The sequence below is a fragment of the Sciurus carolinensis genome, chromosome 11 (assembly GCF_902686445.1).
Source record: "Sciurus carolinensis chromosome 11, mSciCar1.2, whole genome shotgun sequence".
In the NCBI taxonomy this organism is placed as follows: Eukaryota; Metazoa; Chordata; class Mammalia; order Rodentia; family Sciuridae; genus Sciurus; species Sciurus carolinensis.
The window spans coordinates 96,390,792-96,415,270 of NC_062223.1; the positions used below are offsets into that span (position 1 = coordinate 96,390,792).

The 24,479-nt window shown below is 38.6% G+C and overlaps 1 protein-coding gene and 1 long non-coding RNA gene across 3 annotated transcripts in view; one reads left to right on the plus strand and one right to left on the minus strand.

The window, feature by feature from the left end:
* Sesn3 (sestrin 3) overlaps positions 1-1,384 on the minus strand; it is a 63,344-nt gene extending 61,960 nt beyond the window's left edge. Inside the window, 1 exon segment of the mRNA XM_053743279.1 lies at positions 1,054-1,384. Coding sequence (XP_053599254.1) covers positions 1,054-1,131 — 78 coding nt within the window. The 5' untranslated portion in view covers positions 1,132-1,384.
* On the plus strand, positions 647-23,905 carry LOC124960380 (uncharacterized). 2 transcript variants are annotated; one of them, XR_007104065.1, is made up of 4 exons: positions 647-770; positions 925-1,089; positions 2,870-2,951; positions 23,427-23,905. It is a non-coding gene; the product is annotated as an uncharacterized LOC124960380 (long non-coding RNA). The 2 variants fall into 2 exon arrangements; XR_007104066.1 differs by lacking the exon at positions 23,427-23,905 and adding an exon at positions 4,096-4,211.
* The last annotated feature ends 574 nt before the right edge of the window (positions 23,906-24,479 follow it).

Genomic DNA, 24,479 nt, shown 5'->3' on the forward strand with positions numbered 1-24,479 from the left:
GTGTGTGTGGTGGGGGGAAGGGTACCATATTCATTTTAGCTCTCAGACTCGGTGCATTTGCACAGCTCAGCAATTTTAATTCATTTGTACTGGACAAACAGAAACACCTCATCTAAGGTTTCCATTTAATGCAATGCAAAAATAAGAGTTTGGAGAAGAATGAACTGATTATAATATTACTCGGGGAGGCAGTTAAAATCTAATTTTAAAACTCTTCTCGGTCTAAAGAGGCAGTTTTTCATCTCCTTCCTCCCTCCTCCCCATCCCCCACGGAGTGATTAAGCCAAGTAAGCTAAACAATACTGGAGTAAACTTTCTATCAGTCCCTATGGGAAGCAATAAGCTGATGGTGCGTCTGATTTTTTCTGGATCAACACGGGGTGTGGGTGCTAAGGAGGGATAACCCACGTCCAACTCAGACTTCTTTCCCAACCCCACCAAAGGAACTGTAAGGTCGAACAGCACTTCCCATGGGCACAAAGTTCAAGATGCCTTAATAGTTCCTTCGTGACTGAACTATAGACACAGGACGACCATCAAAAGAATGTGAAAAGGGGGGAGTTGGGCACGGCGCGCAAGACAGAGGCAACAGAATAAACAAAAACAGCACCCACAAGAGTTAGCCACAGCAGAGGGAGCCAGGTTTCTCAAGACCAGACCAGGCTGCTCTGATTTCATCCCAACCTCCATCTACAGCTAAACTGCACAGGGAAGAGGATCCAACCGGTCCCTCCCTCCGTCTGACCGAGGAGCAGACCCGGGATAGCCAGGTACAGAGGCGATCTGAAAAACAGACCACAGGCATTCCCCCATCCCTAAATCCCACCCCCCCGGGACCAGCTTCTATCCCAGCTGAGATAAAAAGCAGCAGATGCCCGAACCCTCCACCCTCAACTCACGCCCCCTGTTTCTGTCTCCGCGCAGGGACGATGCCAGGGATCCTTTTGAGCCTCGCAGGGACGATGCCAGGGATCCCTTCGAACCTCGCCCCAAGTAGCCCGACCCCGGCCGGCAGGCGCCCATCTCCGGCCGGACCTCAGGCTGAGCCCGTACCTTCCGCAGCACTTTCCGGCAGTTGGTACAGAGCAGGTAGTTGGCTGCGGCCGACGGACTGCTGCCACCCCGGTTCATGGTGGCTGCGGGCGCCGAGGGTGAAGACTAGGGCTGGCGAAGGGTCGGGCCGGGCTGTCACTGCGGCGGGTCGCGCAGATGCTGGGCCGGACAGTACCCGGGCCGTGCTGAATTCAGCCTCAGCCTCCTCCGGGCAGGATGTCGGATGGAAGGCGGCGGCCGGAGAGCAAGCCCGGCTGCGCTAGGCGACCACCGCGGCGGCTGCCGGAGCGACGGCGGAGACGGCGGCGGCTGCTCCTCACCGGCCCGTTGTTCCTCCCGCCCCCATCCTCCAGACCCCCGCCCCCGCCAGGCTAGGACGAGCAGCCGCCACCACTGCCGCCGCCGCCGCCGCCGCAGCGCCTCAGTGCGGCCCCGCCCCCGCCGTCCCACCGCCTTCACCACCTCCACGCTCCGGTACCGCCCCCTCCCGCCAATCGGACAGCTCCGGCCACGCCCCCGGAGCGCTTGCCCGCAGCCAATGAGCTTCTAGGGCTCGGCTGGGAGCCGCGCCGGCCAATCGCAGGGGCCGAAAATGCCTTGAATCTCCGGGCAAGTTAAGTTTGTCTCCGAGGCTCGGAACTGAAGGGAGATGGCGGGTTAGGTAGTGATGTGGGAGGGAATAGAGTGTGCTCTGCTCCGCCAATAAGAAAAAGAGGGTGTGTTATATGCAAATAGTCCTGGCAGACCAGTTCCACCCCCAAGTCGAACCACGCCCCTCTCCTAGGTCCCTGCAGAAATGGTGAGGAAAGTGAGATAAATAGCTGGAAGCTAGAGCTCGCTAGAGGGTCTACGACTGAGCTAAACATTTCCTGATTTCTGGAGAAAGGGGTGGGGGAAAGAGAAGGGTGGAGATGTAAACGTTCCTTCGGGGCAGTGGTTCAGCTTTCCCTCAGCCAAAATCTAAGCTTAGTTGTAAAGAAGACTGAAGTCTTGATGCACTTTGCATTTAGAGATCTCAAAGAACTTTATGCGTCATTTATTGTGAGCCTTGTGTAAAAGACTAGTTCGTTACCTGAGGCTTGAGATTGGGATGGGGGTAATGTTTGAGGCATATTTATACGATAATCCAGTTGGTGGGGGAGGAGGGAAGGCATCTCTGGTTTAGCAGTTTCCTCTTCTTATCTGAAGCACCTTCTCACAGTACTCTTAGCAGTGAAAGTTCATTTATTTGTTTAACACGAAAGGGCCAAAGAGAGGTTTATCTTCTTACCCCAAAGTCCATTCTTAAGCAGCTGGTCAGATACTGCAGAGCATAGAGCCCTGCCTGGGAAGGTAGCTTCGGATAACAAATTACCATCTAAAAAAGATTGGGCTGGACCTGCCTCTCCCAAAGCTAAAAATGGTGAGTCAGGGGTTTAACGTCCACTCTGAGGCAAGAAGGCAGATGTAACAGCCGAAAGCTCTGGCTGACAGGGTGCGGAGGTACAAACAAATGTGGGAGCCAGGTATCCCAAGGGGGCCAGCGACGAGCGTGCGGGTAGAATGCGGATTGCAGATGATAGACGCCAGAAACCTGCTCCCCAGTGAGAACAAAGGCAGGCGCAGAGCGAGAACCTGATTGGTGCCGGATGCTCACCGGTGACTGCCTGGCCCCGGAGATAACTTGCATGGCCCGCTGGCGCACAGCGCGGTGCTCTTTGGAGTCGCAGCTCCCCACGCGGCCTTGGCGGTGATCACACAGGAGTGTGCGTTATGACATCACCTGTTTTCGCTTTTTAGAACCTGATCAGTATTCTCTGCTTCTCCTTTTTTAAAGGTCTCTAGTGTACCAGGATTTGTGAAGGCCTGCAGTTCGTAGAATGAATCTGTGGAGATGATTTAAAAGAACACTTCAACTGGTTTGCATTTCTTTTTCTTTTTAATTAAAAAAAAAAAAAAACTGTCGTAGTTTCCTTTGGGATTCGGTGTGTTGTGATGCAAAATCAAAAAGGTACACTTGGAGGAGCTAGCAAGTTTAGCATATCAAAGCTATTAGACCAAATTGCGTGGTTAAAACTGCCAATCTCCTCATTTCTCAACAGCTGTCTCCACTCTCCCTTTTAGAGACTAACATGTAAAACCAAGTCTACACTAGGAACAAAGGAAATGGAAATCTGTTGGTGTCAGGTTTATATAGATTAAATTAGACTGGAAAATCCCCAAACGGCTTAAGTTTTGTGGTTGGTAAATGTCTCGATCCATTTAGTTAGTGATAACTTGATGATTGTGTAGACCTATATAACTTAGAATAGCAATGGTGTGGGAAAGATGCTTAACATTCATTTAGAAGAAACTAAAAGCAAGAAAATTTATCGGAGGGAAAAATTACCACATGCCCTTCGATGCAGAGAACCAAGAAATCTAGGCAAAAAGTCAGCAAGGCACAGTTTTTCCAAGAACTAAAACACATATGTGTCCCCATTTAGTGGTAAATTTCTTGGGCTGTATTCCTGGCTTGTTCTGTGTTTTAAAGCAGATTTTATGTGAGTACATCTTAAAGGGAAGGAGAAGTTGAAGGATGAAGTGAGTTTTTGTGCACAGTTTGAATTTTCTCAAATAGTATTTTAACTTCAAATTATTTTCTAACATGTTCTTTTTTTAACCTTTTCTTTTTTTCACTTAGCAACTAGAATCCTTTTGCAAAGAGATCTTTAAAGTCCTTTAATAACTAAATTCCCAACATACAATAGGTAAGAAGGCAGTCCTGCACATTTATGCCCTCTAACAAAGATGACCATAGGCAATGTTTTTATGACCTGGATATCTTCAATGATACCTGGTCAGAGACCTGAGGGGCTCTGCCCACTATAACACTCCTCCAAACTTTAATAGCATTGTTATAGTGCTATTCGTTGACTGTTAATCAGAGATTGCATTGGGACAGTTCTTATATTCCACCCTTTACCTCCTCAATGCCGCTAACATTCTCAGTACATAGCAACTACCCTTTCTTGTCCTCACACCCTCAATTCTTACTCCCATCATATTTGTTCTCTCTCCTAGGAGAATTCAGCTTCTGGAAATTTCCTTTCTCTTCCATTCCTCACCTGGTCTTCTTTCATTTCCTGACCAGCCTGGATTCAATCATAAGAATGTGACTTAGTAAATGATTTGCCAAGTCAGGATCACACTATTAAGAGGAAGAGAATTAAGTCAATTCCTTTGCATTCACACAGAACAAGGAGAAACTCCTCCCATTTCAGTGTCTGGTATGTCTAAAATAAGGAAGAACTTTAGAAAAACAGGATATGGGTGAAAATTATAACCAAGGTTGAGAGGGATTTTTTAATTTTTCATTACAAAATTAGGATATTTCATGAAACATTTTACATCATTTTGAAGTTTATTTCATAATCATTTTTGTTTTGAAATACTTTCAAACTGATTTTTTTTTTTTAATGAGTACATAAAATCACAGGGCTTGGACGTACCATAAATTTGTTTAACCATTATTCCTATGATGAACATGAGGCTTGTTTCTGACTGTAATAATGCTATGATACATGTCCTCATATATAAGTTTTTGGCAGCATCTCTGATTCCTAGATGTGGAATTTCTGAGTAAAAAGGTATGAATATATTTTAAGACTCTTGGGCAACTTGCTAAAAATATTTTGTGAAAAGGTTTGAAAAAAAACACAGAAGAAAGCAATCATTTGAAAGCACAAATCTTATCTGTCATTCTCCTGCATAAGGTCATTAATATTCCACCTACCTCTGCCTCAAAATGCCTTTCCCCTCCCTGTGTTTGGTAATTGATTTTCTTTTTCTGTTCAATGATTTCCTGATAGAGTCAAGCACCAGTCCAAGTATCCATGGAGGGCCATGCCTCTTCATTACCATCAAACTCACTACTGAAATGATTGGTTTAGACTGTTTGCTCATTAGACTTTGAACCCTGGAGGGCAGGGAAGGAATTACATTTAGTTTGTATCCTTGGCTATAGCTCAGCCTACATCTAAAAAAATGCTTAAAAAGTGGATAAAATCATGAGTTTGTGCTCTTACTTTTCTAGGTAAACCATACATTCTTACAGGATCTCTCTAATAACCAATACTGGATCTTATTAAAGGGTTCCAACAAATATTTATGAAGAGAATTGTTTATAAAATCTGCTGTGGAGCAGAAAGATTGAGTTAATGTCTTTGTCACCAGTGTCTTCTCTGACATTAAACATATTGATGATTATGGCTTGGGGCTTATTATCTCTTTTATATAATGAAGTTCTTGGCACAAATCAGGGATATAGGGAGGGTTGAGGGAAAATTTTTATGTTCAGATCTTTTGAAAGACATATACAGTTAATAATATACCATGATTAAGGTTTTAATTGTTTACTTCTCTAGAAACTTTCATTCTATTGACCTGAAAACTGGGAAACCCCTGTATTTCCTTAGTAAGAAGTCAACAGAGGAAAATCAATTACTAAAGATACCTTTAACATTTCGCTTCTTGGGACAATAGGCTATTTTCCTAAAATTTTGCTGTTTCAAATTTGTTTTTCTGGAGAAACCCAATACAGTCAGGAAAAGTGCTATATTATTTACAAATTTGCTAATACTGTAATTTATTTCTTTCACAAAGAATTTGCCCTTCAAACAGTTGTAAATTGATTGCTACCTTAGAGCTGTTGAGTAGGTTCTTGCTATTTTTTCCTTATGGCCCAAGACCAATACTATTCCAAAGGGGGAAAGAAGATCAGCGCCAAAAAGGCCACTGCTTTATTTAGTTCCCATTCCCATTTCACCCCCTCAATTATCCACCTACACCACATAAATTATTCTTGCCAAAGCACATTTTTCAAAAAACAAATATTCCACTAAGATCCAAATTCTTATCAGACTTTTAAACTGCCATCTCAGATTTTTCTGACTTCACCCATTATAAGACAGGTTACAAATGAAAGTCCTACAGATGTGGGTTGGTTTGTTTGGTTTGCATAGTGTTAGTTGACATAGTACCTTTTAAAAAAATGAAATGCTTTAAAATATAATTTAGGAGATATTTTTATACCAAAAAAGGTCTAGATTTTTTTGAACAATTGTCAGATCTGGTCACCCTGGGTTCATATTCCTACCTGGCAACCCTTTGTTGTTCTCAGTGTCTGTTATTCTGTTTGGATATGCACTTTCTACTTCACTGTTAAACTTGACACATCCTGGCATTACATTCTTGCTATTTTATTTGTATTATTTTCCCTAACCTTTGTGGGGTTTTGAGTTTGCTACCTCTATAAACTTTCCCCAGTATCTAATTTACTGATCTGTTCATATTCATTCTTTTTTTTTTTTATATTTATTTTTTTTAATTGTATACAAATGGGATACATGTTGTTTCTCTATTTGTACATAGAGTCAAGGCATACCATTTGTGTAATCATACGTTTACATAGGGCAATGATGTTTATTTTTTTTCCCTTCCCCCCCACCCCTCCCACCCCTCCCACCCCTCTTTTCCCTCTATACAGTCCTTCTTTCCTTCATTCTTACCGCTCTCCTTATCCCTAACCCTAAATCTAACCCTAAACCTAATGCTAACCCCTCCCACCCCCCATTATATGTCCTCATCCGCTTATCAGCGAGATCATTCGTCCTTTAGTTTTTTGAGATTGGCTTATCTCACTTAGCATGATATTCTCCAATTTCGTCCATTTGCCTACAAATGCCATAATTTTATCATTCTTCATTGCGGAGTAATATTCCATTGTATAAATATGCCACAGTTTCTTTATCCATTCATCAACTGAAGGGCATCTAGGTTGGTTCCACAATCTGGCTATGGTGAATTGAGCAGCAATGAACATTGATGTGGCTGTATCTCTGTAGTATGCTGATTTTAAGTCCTTTGGGTATAGGCCAAGGAGTGGGATAGCTGGGTCAAATGGTGTTTCCATTCCAAGCTTTCTGAGGAATCTCCACACTGCTTTCCAGAGTGGCTGCACTAATTTGCAACCCCACCAGCAATGTATGAGTGTTCCTTTTTCACCACATCCTCGCCAACACCTATTGTTGCTTGTATTCTTGATAATCGCCATTCTAATTGGGGTGAGATGAAATCTTAGGGTAGTTTTGATTTGCATTTCCCTTATTACTAGGGATGTTGAACATTTTTTCATATATCTGTTCATTACTTGTACATCTTCTTCTGTGAAGTGTCTGTTCATTTCCGTAGCCCATTTGTTGATTGGATTATTTGTATTCTTCGTGTAGAGTTTTTTGAGTTCTTCATAGATTCTGGAAATTAGCGCTCTATCTGAGGTATGGTTGGCAAAGATATTCTCCCACTCTGTAGGCTCTCTCTTCACATTTCTGATAGTTTCCTTTGCTGAGAGAAAGCTTTTAAGTTTGAATCTATCCCAGTTGCTGATTCTTGCTTTTATTTCTTGTGCTATGGGAGTCCTGTTAAGGAAATCTGATCCTGAGCCAACAAGTTGAAGATTTGGGCCTACTTTTTCTTCTATAAGATGCAGGGTCTCTGGTCTGATTCCGAGGTCCTTGATCCATTTTGAGTTGAGTTTTGTGTAGGGTGAGAGATAGGGGTTTAATTTCATTCTATTGCATATGGTTTTCCAGTTTTCCCAGCACCATTTGTTGAAGAGGCTATCTTTCCTCCATTGCATATTGTTGGAACCTTTGTCTAGTATGAGAAAATTGTATTTATTTGGGTTTGTGTCCATGTCCTCTATTCTGTACCATTGATCTACCTGTCTATTTTGGTACCAATACCATGCCGTTTTTGTTACTATTGCTTTGTAGTAGAGTTGAAGATCTGGTATTGCAATACCCCCTGCTTCGCTCTTGCTACTGAGGATTGCTTTAGCTATTCTAGGTTTTTTATTCTTCCAGATGAATTTCATGCTTGCTTGCTCTATTTCTGCAAGGTACATCATTGGGATTTTAATTGGAATTGCATTGAATCTGTATAGCACTTTAGGTAGTATAGCCATTTTGACGATATTAATTCTGCCTATCCAGGAACATGGGAGATCTTTCCATTTTCTAAGGTTTTCTTGAATTTCTTTCTTTAGTGTTCTGTAGTTCTCATTGTAGAGGTCTTTCACCTCTTTTGTGAGATTGATTCCCAAGTATTTTATTTTTTTTGAGGCTATTGTGAATGGGGTAGTTTTCCTAATTTCTCTTTCTGAAGATTCATCACTTATGTATAAAAATGCATTGGATTTATGAGCATTGATCTTGTAACCTGCTACTTTACTGAATTCACTTATGAGTTCTAAAAGTTTTCTGGTGGAATTTCCAGGTTCCTCTAAATATATAATCATGTCATCAGCGAACAGGGATAGTTTGAGTTCTTCTTTTCCTATTCGTATCCCTTTAATTTCTTTGGTTTGTCTGATTGCTCTGGCTAGAGTTTCAAGGACGATGTTGAATAGAAGCGGTGAAAGAGGGCATCCCTGCCTTGTTCCAGTTTTTAGGGGGAACGCTTTCAGTTTTTCACCATTTAGAATGATATTAGCCATGGGCTTAGCGTAGATTGCCTTTATAATGTTAAGGAATGTTCCCACTACCCCAATTTTTTCTAGTGTTTTGAGCATGAAGGGATGCTGTATTTTATCGAATGCTTTTTCTGCATCTATTGAAATAATCATGTGATTCTTAACTTTAAGTCTGTTGATATGGTGAATGACATTTATTGATTTCCGAATGTTGAACCAACCTTGCATCCCTGGGATAAAACCCACTTGATCGTGGTGCACTATCTTTTTAATATATATTTGTATGCGATTTGCTAAAATTTTGTTGAGAATTTTTGCGTCGATGTTCATTAAGGATATTGGTCTGAAATTTTCTTTTCTCGATGTGTCTCTGTCTGGTTTAGGTATCAGGGTGATATTGGCTTCATAGAACGAGTTTGGGAGGGTTCCCTCCTCTTCTATTTCATGGAATAGTTTGAGGAGTATTGGAATGAGCTCTTCTTTAAAGGTTTTGTAGAACTCGGCTGAGAACCCATCTGGTCCTGGACTTTTCTTTGTTGGTAGGCTTTTGATGACCTCTTCTATTTCATTGCTTGAAATTGGTTTATTTAAGTTGTGTATGTCCTCCTCGTTCAGTTTAGGTAATTCATATGTCTCTAGAAATTTGTTGATGTCTTCGAGGTTTTCTGTTTTGTTGGAGTATAGATTTTCGAAATAGCTTCTAATTATGTTTTGTATTTCACTCGTGTCTGTTGTGATGTTTCCTTGTTCATTCCGAATTTTAGTAATTTGAGTTTTCTCCCTCTTTCTCTTTGTTAGTGTGGCTAAGGGTTTATCAATTTTGTTTATTTTTTCAAAGAACCAACTATTTATTTTGTTAATTTTTCCAATTGTTTCTTTTGTTTCAATTTCGTTGATTTCGGCTCTGATTTTAACTATTTCCTGTCTTCTACTACTTTTGGTATTGGTCTGCTCTTCTTTTTCTAGCGCTTTGAGCTGTAGTGTTAAGTCGTTTATTTGTTGATTTCTACTTCTTTTTTTGAATGCACCCCATGAAATAAATCTTCCTCTAAGTACTGCTTTCATAGTGTCCCAGAGATTTTGATATGATGTGTCTTTGTTCTCGTTTACTTCTAAGAATTTTTTTATTTCCCTCCTGATGTTTTCTGTTATCCATTCATCATATAATAGTGTATTATTTAATCTCCAGGTATTGGAGAAGTTTCTGTTTTTTATTCTGTCATTTATTTCTAATTTCAATCCATTATGATCTGATAGAGTACAAGGTAGTATCTCTATCTTCTTGTATTTGCTAACAGTAGCTTTGTGGCATAAAATATGGTCTATTTTAGAGAAGGATCCATGTGCTGCTGAGAAGAAAGTGTATTCGTTCTTTGTTGGATGGTATATTCTATATATGTCCGTTAAGTCTAAATTGCTGATTGTGTTGTTGAGATCTATAGTTTCTTTATTCAATTTTTGTTTGGACGATCTATCCAGTGGTGAGAGAGGTGTGTTAAAATCGCCTAGTATTATTGTGTTGTGGTCTATTTGATTTCTGGAATTGAGAAGGATTTGTTTGACGTACGTGGATGAGGCAATGTTCGGGGCATAGATATTTATGATTGTTAAGTCTTGCTGATTTATGCTTCCCTTAAGCAGCATGTAATGTCCTTCTTTATCCCTTCTGACTAGTTTTGGTTTGAAGTCCACATTATCTGAGATGAGGATGGATACTCCAGCTTTTTTGCTGTGTCCGTGTGCATGGTATGTTTTTCCCCATCCTTTCACCTTTAGTCTATGGGTGTCTCTTTCTATGAGATGAGTCTCTTGCAGGCAGCATATTGTTGGATTTTTCTTTTTAATCCAATCTGCCAGTCTGTGTCTTTTGATTGATGAATTCAGGCCATTAACATTCAGGGTTATTATTGTGATATGATTTGTATTCCCAGTCAATTGACTCATATTTGTTTTTGACATGATTTGGTTTCTCCTTTATTTGGCTATTCCTTTAGGCTAGCGCCTCCTGTTGCTGATTTGCATCGTTGTTTTTCATCTCTTCCTCATGGAATATTTTGCTGAGAATGTTCTGTAATGCTGGCTTTCTTTTTGTAAATTCCTTTAGCTTTTGTTTATCATGGAAGGATCTTATTTCATCGTCAAATTTGAAGGTAAGTTTTGCTGGGTATAAGATTCTTGGTTGGCATCCATTTTCTTTCAGGGCTTGGTATATGTTGTTCCAGGCCCTTCTAGCTTTTAGGGTCTGGATTGAAAAATCTGCTGATATTCTTATTAGTTTCCCTCTGAATGTAATTTGATTCTTTTCTCTCGCGGCCTTTAAAATTCTGTCTTTATTTTGTATGTTAGGTATTTTCATAATAATGTGCCTTGGTGTGGGTCTGTTGTAATTTTGTATGTTTGGAGTTCTATAAGCCTCTTGTACTTGGTTTTCCATTTCATTCTTCAGATTTGGGAAATTTTCTGTTATTATTTCATTGAATAGATTGTTCATTCCTTTGGTTTGTTTCTCTAAGCCTTCCTCAATCCCAATAATTCTTAAATTTGGCCTTTTCATGATATCCCATAATTCTTGTAGGTTCTGTTCATGATTTCTTACCATCTTTTCTGTTTGGCCAACTTTACTTTCAAGGTTAAATAATTTGTCTTCAATGTCTGAGGTTCTGTCTTCCAGGTGTTCTATCCTATTGGTTATGCTTTCTATGGAGTTTTTAACTTGGTTTATTGTTTCCTTCATTTCAAGTATTTCAGTTTGTTTTTTTTTTTCAGTATCTCTAACTCTTTATTGAAATGATCTCTTGCTTCCCGTATTTGCTCTTTTAACTGTTGATTGGTGCGATCATTTAATGCCTGCATTTGCTCTTTCATCTCCTCCTTCAATGCCTGCATTTGCTCTTTCATCTCCTCATTAGCTTCCCTGATCGTTTTAATTACGTACATTCTGAACTCCCTTTCTGACATTTCTTCTGCTGTGCTGTCATTGGGTTTTATTGATGTAGTATCTAGGTTTGCTTGGGACATTTTCTTCCCTTGTTTTCTCATATTGGTCAGCTGTCAGTGGGACCCTGAGATATTGCAGTTTTCCGCTATTGGCTTATAGTGTCCCGGTAGATTTCCAGTGTATCACCTCCCAGCCTTCAGTAGCCTGATGTCTTGGAGGAATCTGATAAAGCAGCGCATCCGAAGAAAACTGCCCCTAGCCCCCTACTGGTTCCACGGTTTGGAACTGGTTCTGTGCGGAAATGCTCTCACTGTGGGCCTGCACCGTGTAGCTGGCCGTGTGGGAGGAGCCCACTGCCGGAGTGTGGAAGGCTACCTTGGGAAGACTCTAGCTGCCCTGCCTGGCTCAGATAAGCCACCTCTATCTGGGCCTGCCCCCCGGGCCGAGCTTTACCCAGTGGGCAGACTCACCTGTGGCTCTATTTCAGTCCGAGTCTCTCAATGCCTCCCCTTCTTAACTCCTGGGTTCTGGAGCGACTGGGGGTGCAGTCTCCCTCTAGGCCGCCATCTTGGATCACCCCGTCCATATTCATTCTTAATTTTATCATAGAACATGAATTAAAAATGAATTTGTCACCTCTTGATTATTGCAAAAGTTGAGGAAAGGGGTAGAATGCAAGGAACATCATGGTGTATGATGATGGCAGGTACCCTGATTTTATGATGTTGTATGTGTATCAGAATTGGCAGGACAGTTGTCGGACCAGGGCCTGCTGTTCCTTATGTTGCTATCCCCGTTCCTAATCCTAACCTTGATCACATGCTCATTCCAATTGTTGTTTTAGAAGAAAGGAACCACAGGGAATGAATGTGGCAGTAGTGGAAGGTCTGGGAAGCCATTGCAGGTGCATTGAGGATATTTTCTTTGATGGGCAATATCACATAGAAGCTAAGACCCTGGACTTTGGAGTCAGATATGAATTGAATACTTACTTTGCCCCTTCCTAGATATTAAAGTGACTAAATATCTCTGTACTTCAGTTTCTTCAACTGCAAGATAGCATCATGCTACATCTCAAAGGGTGATTGTAAAGATGGAATGACACAATGAATTTTAATGCTCAGCAAAGTGACTGTAACACTATAAGCACTCAATAAATGTTTGCTGCAAGCCACCACAAAACAAAAGATGTCATGCTTTCTCCATACTGTGTGAACTCAGTCTGACTGCTTAACCTTTTTGTTTCAATTTTTGTTATCTGAAAATGAGAATATTAAGATTAGCTTAGTCATGGAGTTGTTTTGAAGATTGAGTTCTAGGTAAGCACTTTAAAACAATCAGTAGCATTATAAACTGTCATCAGGAGATTTTTTTACTTGCTTCTTTTTTTTTTTATTAAAGGTCTTTGACTTTCATGATAATTGTTTTCAAAAGTAAAACAATATAGGGTAGGAGAGGAAGTCAGAAACCCTGGAGTTTGTACAGTGCTGCTGTGAACTACATGATTTTGGTCCTCAGTTTTCTTGAAATGTGAAAAGAAATCTGCAAAAGAGGAAGGATAATTAAGCTGGATCAGGGACAAATCCAGGTTCTGTGAGGACTTGAAACTTGCACAACATGGGGACCTTCTCTGAGAAAAGAATTTAATATTATAGATGCAAAATTGGTTATAAAAGTGAATATTTATTTAAAATCAGTAACAAAATCACAAAATTTTAAAAAGTCAAAAAATACCATATAAATCACAAAATTGGATAAATAAGAAATGTTATTAACTGCCTGACATAACCTGATATTGCTTACTTCACTATATCTTTGGGGCTAAATATTCTGATTTCCTTTTCATATGACAATATTTTTTGCAACATTATCTTCTTCAGAGAGAATGGGATGATATCCAGTCTTTCTATTAGCAAATACTCTCAGAGTTGAGTGTCCTGGGACATATATTTATCTTGAAATGTAATAATCCTGCACTTTGTGACATGATGCTTGACGTGGTACACCGTGGGAATATTACTTGAATCCATTCTTCCAGAGGGACTAACTAGAAATAACAATTATACAATGAAATGCCACATAAATATAACTCATTATAACAAGGTAAAGTTATGCCCATCTCAACCTCCCCTTCACCAGATCAACAAAGATAACCACAGCTTCTCTAGTACCTCCAACATGAGGAAAAAGAGGAAAATCAGAATACAAAGAGGCTGTAGTCTTTACCAACAATGGTAAAAGAGTTTACTTTTTAAAATTTGGCCTTGTGACTACATTACTTGAACCTCTTCCAGGGCCATGGAAGGAGCCAATGGTAGTGATGGACCCTAAAGTTTAAACTTCATTGAATTCATGATTAATCCAGGTCTGAGTTAAGATTTTTAAAGAACTCCTTGGGCTCTTCAAAATATAATAAGTTTGAAGTATAATTCTGTGAATTTGTTTTATCTTAGTATTGCCATAAGAAGCTAGTATAAACAGAAGAAATGGGAGAATTTCTTCAAGTAGGCTGGGAGAAAGGGAAAGTAGTCTATTCTCAAAACTCCCTGCAGTGTTTTGGTTTTCCTTTGTTTGCTGGGGGATTTTTCCTATTAGCCTCTTCATCTCCTTGAATCTCTACATTTACTGTCCCAAGTTCTCAATGTCTTTTTGAGACAAATATTTCATATGTCTTATAGAAAGATCACCAGGAATACACTGACTGTCTAGGTATTAGAAAAGGAGAATGGTTGAATAAAACAGAAAAATCCACATGAGAATAAGTCAGCATGGGGTAAGGCTAATTAATGGGAGTATGGAGGGGTTATAATTTGTCGACTTGGAAGTCTTACTCTGTTGTGAGAGATTTGCAGAGAATCAACACATAGGAATGAAGAGGGATTAGAGGGAACCCCTAGAAGGAATAGTCTGCATTTCAACTTTCAGATCCTTTGAATGTAGCTATGGTACATCCAGACTTCAAGTATCTTCAGCAAGTCTTATTCATCTGAGTATTTCTACTACTTGGAATCTGAGAGGTGCTCAAAAAGCTCATTGGATGAAATGATTGAATGTATAAAAGTTTGTTAACTAGAAATCAGTTAAACATATTGTTTTTACCAATGAAAGTTCTTAAATTGTCTTTAAATTGTAAACATATTTTCATGCAAAGGTAAAATTGAACTTGTTAGCAAGAAGAGAATCTCTGTAACAACAAATGATAACAACAAAGATAGCACTTCAAAGATAGAATTTTGGCTTCAATTGATGCATTCCTATATCACCTGAAATCTTGGAATCACAACAGCAACTATGAGATTCCTGAAGGTTGCAAGTTTGGAAGAGTGCATGTTGAAATATATGCTGTCCAGATATTCCTTAATTCACTCATATTTTGAGCCCTTACCAAATAGAAGTCCTGGTGATAAAAGTAACAAAAGACAGACTTCTAATTTCATAGTGAGTCTCTACATTAGTATAGAAGAGAAAAAGAAAATGGAGAATAGAGAAAAAAGAGATTATAAGCAAAGAACTCAGATCTTTTGAACATTTATGTCTGTAACTGGATGCCTTCCAGTGGTAGTGTTGGAAATATGAGGCAGAACCCTTGCTGTGTTTCAGTACAATTTACAGTGTCAACAGGAAGATAGGATTAGCTCCTATAAACATTGGAGAACAATACAGAACAGCATATGATGCAATCACCTCCTAATTCCATGTTAATTACTCAACTCATTCTTGCATTAATGCATTCATTCACTCAGCATATATTTATGTAGTTCTTACCATGTGCCAGACACTGGGTTAATCAGAGATAGAGTGGTAAGCATGAGAATCAGAATCTAAAACTTCCCAGAAAATGGACTCTAACCAAGTAATGCCCCTATGTAATGAATTTTATAGTAGAGAAAACACAGGCAGGCAATACCCAACAAGGAACTCTAATCTGGTCTAGGTTTCCCAGATAAAGTGAAATGTACACCCAACTAGTGGGCTTCCCCTCCCTAGTTTCCAACAGTAACTCTCAGGTATTGCATCCAGGAGGTCCTCTCCACTTGCAACTCTCATCTTAATGCTTCAATTTTCCTTTTTATTATAGTTCGTGTTCCATTTACAAAACTCCTGTGAATCCTGGCTACAGTGCAAAATCCCTCATTGTTTTTCCCTAAGAGTACTACCCCTATTAAAACTTCACCAGAATTTTAACTTCCTTTTCCTGATTAAAGAATATTACTTTATTATCTCACATTTAGTACTTTACACTTAGCCTACCACCTTGTTGAGTTCTTTTTGTGTTTTGCAAGTTATATGTATGCACCACTTCTAATATGTACATTTATATTATCTTGAGACTGTAAAGTTCTTGAAAATAGAACCCTTGTACCTCTAATCTGTGTTCTCTAATCCCCATAATACCCATGATAGTGATAATCATCATAGATAGAGTAATAGAAGCAGGCACTTCCATTTACTGAGTATTTACTATGTGTCAATCATGCAGTAGCCTACATACATTATCTTGCCTACTATTTATAAAACTTCTCTCAAGTGGTTATATGATCTGCATTTTACATATGATTCATAAGGATGAAAATTTGATCCAAGTCACACTGTTATTCAAAGCAGAGCTGTGATTTGAACCCAGATTTTCTTCATGTAACCTGCATTTGCAGTGTTATATGATTCCACCTTGGCATTATTCAATCATTATTGTAAATATTCTTTGAATGAATTCTCTGTGTTAGGTTGCCAAATTCAGGTTAATTGACTTAGAGCTCCCATATGTTCACCCAATATAGTTTGGACACCCCTGTGAATTAGATTCCTATTGAAATAAATGCTATCAGACCCAGCAAAGAAGTATTCATTATCCCTATTTTATACATTATTTCCCACTAATATGTTACTCTTACATAAAGCAAACAGGTGTTCTTTACATAAGGAAAATACATTTATTGGCACTCTAAGTTAAAATTCCAAATGTTTGAGACTGTAGACTTTTAGGCACTTGACTAGTCATGGAGATAAAGTTGATAAAGTTGAGGGAAAGTTGCTTTTGCTATTTTCTCATGCTATATCAAGGTAAGTCCAGGTCTATTGCAACTAACTCAATTTTGTTAATAACCTTGTTTCCACATAATCTGCCAGCACACTTAAGATGTTTATGTCAATTTCACGCCATATCTATCCTTCTCTAAGGAAATCTTTGAGTTGATAGCCTCATTCTGCACAGTCATACTCAATATTATCCTCTATAAAATGTGTGGTTGCCCCTTGTCTCAGATGAGTGGACCAAGGGATAGACGTTTGACTTGAACAGTCATTCTTTGGCCTGACCATCCTTTGTATGGAATAGTTTAAATGATAGTCTGGGCCAATCAGATCCCTTTCTTGGAAAATCAACACTGGTAAACTAAATACTAAGCCAGTTGGCAGCAAAGTCAGATTGTGAGAGGATGTCATAACCATATGTGAACTAAAATGATGCAGGAACAGAACAGATAGAGAGTAAAGGGTGAGGAAGCTGGTTGGGGAAGAAGGGGGAGACAAAGCAAAGAAGGTAAAGACATGAAGACTCTGGCATTTAAAATTGCCTTACATTTTGATGTGTTTCCACTTCTAGTTCCTGTGTATCCTTGTAATAATTCCCTTCGCCCAATCTAATCTCCTCCCACTGCTAATTTATTATAGTAACTAAATGTACCTGTGTTCCTTTCAACCAAAAGAGACTGACCAAAACAGTCTTCCTTCTTTTTCATTGTCAAGCACTTATAAATATGAAATATTACTCTTAGTTCTCATTAGTAAATGGATGTGAAAGTAAGATATTCTGAAAGAAAGAACTAGAACTCACTGGGCTCTCAGAAAGCCCCATGTCAGTTTTTTGCACATAAAATATTCTTACAGCCTACGTTCCATGAAGAAAATCTGCTCTACCGAAACCTCAAATTTTAGAAACTCTTTTTGTTCCTCATTAGAGAAGAGTGATCTGTAGTCTATTATTTATATTGCTTCTCCTCTTCAGAGTTAATGTGAAAGTGATTCTAATATGTCTATGCTCTCAAGTGTCTGAAAAGAAAACTTGGAGAAGTAAAGGTGTTCTCCCTTTCCACTCATTATCCTTCATTCAGACTTAATACCTGCAGGCCCAGTTTAATGATTTTCTAGAGTTTATGAACCAAAAAGATTTTTTTTAAAAAGTGAAAACAAAATTTTCCAAAAATTAAGTAGTCAAGAGAAAAGATAAAGTGAATGAGCATAGCTTTCTGTCAGGAGATAGGTTAAAGATCACTGTGATATCTCCATGGGGTACAAAGGGGATCAGGTATAAACAAGGAGGTCATTTTGTCTTGGAAATATAAACATGTATAAATGTTTTCATTTGACTCAATTTTCCAGATGTTGAATGTGCCTTAACAGCTAACCGATGTGTTTTGGTAGAACCAATCACTAGCTTTAGAGGAGTTAGTCTCAGTTGATCTCAGTAGATCTGGAATTTTCTTTGTTTCCATTCCTATGCATCATATTCCTGGTCTCTGCTGGAGCCACTTTCTTAATCTCTCTCTTCTTTCTCTCTTGTTTATACTGGGCTCACTCTCATAGTAACTCTTGTAACCCTTGAACCCATTTGCTATCTCCTAGGTGAAATTGTTCTTAGGATTTGCTAAACTCGTGGAAGATAAAGGAGGCATTTCTCCTGCCCCATGAGCTCATCTTTGCAGGTATGGAGAAAAACAAATGGCCTCCCTGGGCAATACTAGAAGGATTGTGATTGTACTGGCCTTGCTGTTGATGAGATTTGCTGCTCTTCTTTCTGTATATATTAGACCTGTCACTTTGCCATTTATTTCTCTGTGAAAACATGAACATCTAGAGATTCACATGTCTATGGGAAACTAGAATGTCCAAGAATGGAAGCAGATGGAAATATTTTCATATCGTACACATATCTTTAGCTGTGACCTGAAATGGATTGTCCAGGACTTCTATAAAGGCAAAATTGATTTTTTTGTATGTGGCTGTTTTCCTACCTCCACATTGTATAATCTAGTCACTATTCAAAAACTCTTCAAATTCACATTTTAGTACTTACTTCATAGAATTTTGTGAGGATTAAATGAAAAGAAAATGTAAAGGGCTTAGAACTGTGTCTCTCTAATTATGAGTGTTAGCTTCTTTTATTATTTAAAAATTCATAAAACAATGTATCTTCTTCAATAGCAATTGAAACTTACTTAAATTTTAATGTCTTAGGTTCCCTGATACTTTTACCAAGATAGGTTACTTTGATTTAAAAGTCCTCAAGTACTTGATAACATGCAGGGTTTATCATTAAAGATCTTTATTGCACTTGTGTTTGCAAAGTACATTTTTGTCTTCTGTGAGTCTATCCAATCACATTCTAAGAGAAAATTTAGTGTCAGAATACTGTTGAATAATGAAGAAGCTAAGGGCATGGAAAATTAAATGACAATATTGTATCTCTCATTCAAACTTCTCTCTAGATGAAGATGTCTAGAGTTCAGGTTTGCATGTGTCTACAGGTAAGTGTATGTGTACATCCAGTATGTGTATACAACCTTTATGGGTCCTATTCCCAACAATTTTTATAAGCTAAAATAGGAATCATCCTTTAAACTTTTGGATAAAAAATTTCAGTCTACCAGGTAATGAAAAGGAAATGTTATTCCCACTTAAGGGATGAAACTCTGAGGTAGAGTGCTTTGGAGTAATTCAAGAGCTTTGCTTACTAGTCACAGCTAATGATTGCCTCTGCAGGAGGCAACTAACTTTTGCAACATGAACATCATCAAAGAGGTAGTATGCCCAATGTATCCCTTATTACTCTGGAAAGAACCTAACCATATTATAATTAGGTCTGGTTTTTTAAAATATAGGGCTGGGCTGAGAGGGTCCTCTGGGTGGTATAAGCGATAGATATGGAAAGTCTACACCATCTGTCACAGGTTCCGCCTTTGTTTTTATGATTGCCTTCTGTTTATAGAAGTTTATTTGTGAGTCTCTATTGGTCATCAGGCAAATGCCCTTTTTTGTTTCCTGATTGTTTACAAAACCAAGAAGCCAAGCTACAGGATATTTATACTGTTGTTTATCAAAGCATTCACTGTGAGAAGAGACAAGCAATTCATTTGCCAAAAATATTGTGGTCTTTGAATTATGAGTGCACATGAGCAGGGTCACCACATTACTAGGTCATAAGTAAATGATTTGCTCTCTTAAGTTAACGATGCAACTTATTTAGGTTGACTTCTCTGTCCTCAGACTTATAAGAGTAATTTCTGTCTTTCACTTATAGCTTTTTTTGCCCATCAGCAGTTGCTTTTCCACATCATTATTCAGGGCTTCAACATCATTTACTCCCATTCTGGAATGAGATCAGATGAATCCCTCAGAGCCCATGGATCCCGGTGACATGTTAGCTAATTGAACTGTGTCATCCCTGCTTCTGGGTTTCCATGAGCAGTTTCAACAATGTTACATGATTACAAGACCTTTTAATGTCTCTTCCCTTTCACCTGTCACTTATCTGATCTGCTTCTAATTTTTCATATTCCAAGCTTACATTTCTTTTATTGATCTGCTTTTTTCTACATCAGCTGCCCTACTTCTGCTACCTTGTAACTATAGCAAACTACTAAACTCCAGAACCTGTGTTCTGTTGTTCAAATTCTTCTCAAAAGTCATACAAATTATCCTGGTAGCAAAGTAGAAAAGCTTAACAATATATTTAAGCTTAGAGTGACTCACCTGAACATGGCCTGCTTGTTACCTGTAGTCACACTCCTGTCTGGGGACAAGTTATATGTCGGATTTTGCCTGGACATTCTTTGATCATTCTGTTGAGAGCTACACATACTGAATCAGCTAGTTTTAAAGCAAGTGTCCTTGAGGGGTAGTAATGGAAATTCTTGGAGTTTACCTCTGGCCCTGTCTCAACCCCAGCCATATTCTTCAGAAATAAAAGACCATTTTCATTGTTAGTCTATAAACTGCATGGGGGGACATATCTCTGGGATCTGGTCATTCATGTATACCAGATGCCACAGAATGAGCCTTTTCCATTGTAGGCATTCAATAACTCTTTGTTCATTTGAATTTCTATAATTTCTATCTGATGAAGTTGTTAGTCTAGTATTGCATTGCAAGAAGGTTATTTTCCATTAAGTTTACAACTTTATTCTCTCTTTTTCCCAGTGTCAAATAGGTATGACTGAGTAAACTTTAATATAGTAATTAAAATACATAGGAAAAAGATCATTGTATCCATCATGGGGCTTTGCATGTACATAGATTTCTGAGGATTCTAAATATATCTTAGAGAACAGGACTAGGGGCAAAGTAGAAATATGTTAAAATAAGGACTATCTCAAACTTGAAGGATAGTGGATAAAGAGAAAATTTATGTTTTTAAAAAATTATAGAAATACAAAATTGATGAGTTCTCTGCTACCTGCACACCGAGTATTTTCTGAGGATCTTAGTTATGTTATTCCTAAACTATTTTTAAATAAAATAAAGGATTTAGATTAGTATCTTACTAGATCCTTCACAAATTTAAATATTATGGCATTACGATTTTAGATGATCAAAAATTATAGAACACAAAACTGAAGACTTTGTTCTCTTTTTGGAATGGGATTACTATGGAACAAAGTAACTTAACCTAAAGTTAATGATTGTACTGTCTTGTATCTTTGAGTTTCCTAAATCTGTGTGCAAACATTTTATATATGTACATTTTTTTCCATGGAGGAACAAGGATCCATAGTTTTCATCAAATTCCTAAGGTAGTTTAAAACCCCAAAACTTTATAAAATCATGGGATTATAATATTTTGTTTGTCTACAAGATGTAGCAGAACTGTGTGTGTCAGGTTTTATGCTAAATGTTTATGTGCATTAACTCATTTAACCCTAACTTCATAATACTGTAAGTAAGGTAGATTTCCAAAGTCGTACAATTTTTAAGAGGTAGAGCTGGTCTAAGATTTCATCTTACTCCAATTAGAATGGCTTTTATCAAGAATACAAACAATAATAGATGTTGGCGTGGATGTGGGGGAAAAGGCACACTTTTACTTTGCTGGTGGAGTTGCAAATTGGTGCAGCCACTCTGGAAAGCAGTATGGAGAATCCTAAGAAAACTTGGAATGGACCCACCTTTTGACCCCATTATCCCACTCCTTGGTTTATACCAAAAGGACCTAAAATCAGCAAACTACAGTAACACAGCCATATCAATGTTTATAGCAGCTCAGTTCACAATAGCTAGATTGTGGAACCAACCTAGATGCCCTTCGACAGATGAATGGATAAAGAAACACTGGTATATATACACAATGGAATACTATTCAGCCATAAAGAAGAATAATATTATGGCATTTGCAAATAAATGGATGGAATTGGAGAATATCATGCTAAGTGAAATAAGCCAAGCCCAAAAAACCAAAGGCCGAATGTTTTCCCTGATAAGTGGAGGAAGATATATAATGGGGTGGGGGTGGGGAATGAGAGAATAATGGGAGAATTTTAGAATATGTAGAAGAAAATGAGAGGGAGGGGGGATATGAAAAATGGTGGAATGAGACACACATCATTGCCCTATGTACATGTATGATTACATGAATGTATGAATCTGCATTGTGTACAAACATAGAAACGAAATTATGGACCCCATTTGTGTACAATGAATCAAAATGCAGTCTGTAAAAAAATTAAAAGCTAAATAAAAATAATTTTAAAAAGAGGTAGAGCTGGCATACTAGCCTAGGCAGAACCAAAGGGCCATGCTTTTATTCATTACATTATTACAAAAGGTAATATTCATTACCTTTTGAGTAGAGAGAACATTTGTCAAGAACTAGAGCCTTCTCAGTCTTAGCCATCATTTCCCCTTAAATCATCCTTTATATTGTAACCTCTTCCTAAGCATCCTAAAGCCTCACCACACTCAAACAGCCCTGCTCAATGGAACTAGCCTTCTAAGGCACAGAAGCAGCTCTCTTCAGACTGCTCACCTCAGTTTTTTTCCATTGTACAGCTAGGCTGCAGCAAGCAACATTTTATCTTAACTGTCTATTCTAGATTCAAGTCTGGCCACATGGCACAAATGAACAACCCATACATTTGGAGAGTCTCCAAGAAATCCATCCCAAGTACTGAATGGTCCTGGCTCAGTTCCAAACTTTTACTAACCTTCCACAAATTGTGATTCCAGACACGTTTATACCTTGGCCCCCAGAATAATGGAAGCCACAAAAGAGGCAGAAATTAAAATGTCAGTTCAACTGGGCCCACAATGTGGGCCAGCAATTACAATGGAACCCATTGCCTCTTAGGTCACCTGAGGGTAGCACATCTGTGCTTTCTGAAAAAGGAGTAACAAAGTTATCCACAGCAGTTTCCTAGATTTTTTAAAAAACTCACTATAAATACAGTGTGTTACTTATCAATAACAACCAAGAGTTTAATAAGCAATGGGATTAAATTTTTTTTTTTAAAATCAGGTGAAAAGCAGAAATCAGAATTCTGGTAAGCCAGGTTTTCACCATAATTTAGGAGCAAAATAACCTGAATATATGACCAAGTCTGAAGAGGGAAGTAAGACAGAAGCATTTCTGTTTTCTGCTAAGAAAAGAAGGATAATCACACAGGCTTTCTCATTTACTCCAGATTCTGGGAGAAGGAGTAGCATGGCCTGTCATTGCAGGTTAAAAAAAAAAAGAAAAAAGAAAAAAAAAGTTTATATACATATACAGCAAAGATAACACTGGAGGGACCATAGCGTTGTGGGAGTGCGAAAAAAGTTTGAAGCATCAGTCCAAGAAAAATAAGTGAAACTGAGGACCCCAGTGAGAACCACGAGTGACAAGAAAGGATGGAATAGCATGGGAATCAAGTCACTGCCTTTCTCCTTACTTTCTCCTTTTTTTATTCCTTACAGCCCCAGCCATTGACGAGCACCACTCATTTGACTTGAAGTCATTGGTTGTGTTTTCTGTGCCTCTGACGGTGCTGATTTCAGTGTGTTGTTATGTCACATTTGTATCCTTTTGCTAGGTTTAAAACTGAGCACTCCAAGCAAGTAGATTCTTTTCTTCTGGTATGCCAGGGGAAAACAGACAGTACTCCAGCAAAAATAACCTTCCTGCCAATCTGCATTATAACTTGAAGAGGCACCTAGTCAAGTAAATGAAGAAAATGGATATTTAGTCATGGAGGAGCTTAATTAACCTGTTTCACTTTTTTTTTTTTTTTTTAATATCTCCATACAACAATATGGATAGAGTTTACTGCATTACACTACTTGTCACCTGCTTTATGATTGTTTTTTTACTTGGATTCCTTCTCCATGAGATTATATGCTTTGCGAGGAGTGTTTTCTTCATCATTCTGTCCTTAATTCAGTAATTTTTAAAGAAGAAATGAATAAATAAAGTCAACATAAAAAAGTCTTCTAGTCTATGTGATAGGAACAGTGAATTCTTATCAGGTTAGCAAAATGTGGGTTGCATTACTTTGGAGTATTTAATAACCAGAGATGGTAAGTGGAATTTACATTATATGTAAATGCAGTGTGGAACATAGTTGTAAGTTTTGGAATAGGAACAATTGTTTAGGTCTGTGGTGAATAATTATCGTTTTTGTCATCTAACTATTGTTCTTCCTTTGGATAACTTGTGGCAGTCTGGGTCTGGGAAACTGCACCCTCTCAGACAGGTCCTTGTCCTCTTGTAGTCAGAGACTTCTTCCCCAGGTATGGTGGATCCAACATGGTGTGTGATACTCTGTTCCTTGAAGGAACTGCCTTCCCCCGGGCCACAAAGCTTTGTTTAGCCACAGTCCCAGCTGGTCTTATCAGAGAACTGCTGGAGCAGGAGGCTGTCTTGTCTTTACTTTGGGAAGAAATGAACTACTAGATCTGTGAGATTCCTTCTCTGAAGCCACACAGATGGGAATTGGGAGCAGAAAGGGAAAGGGGAGGGTTCTTTTGATA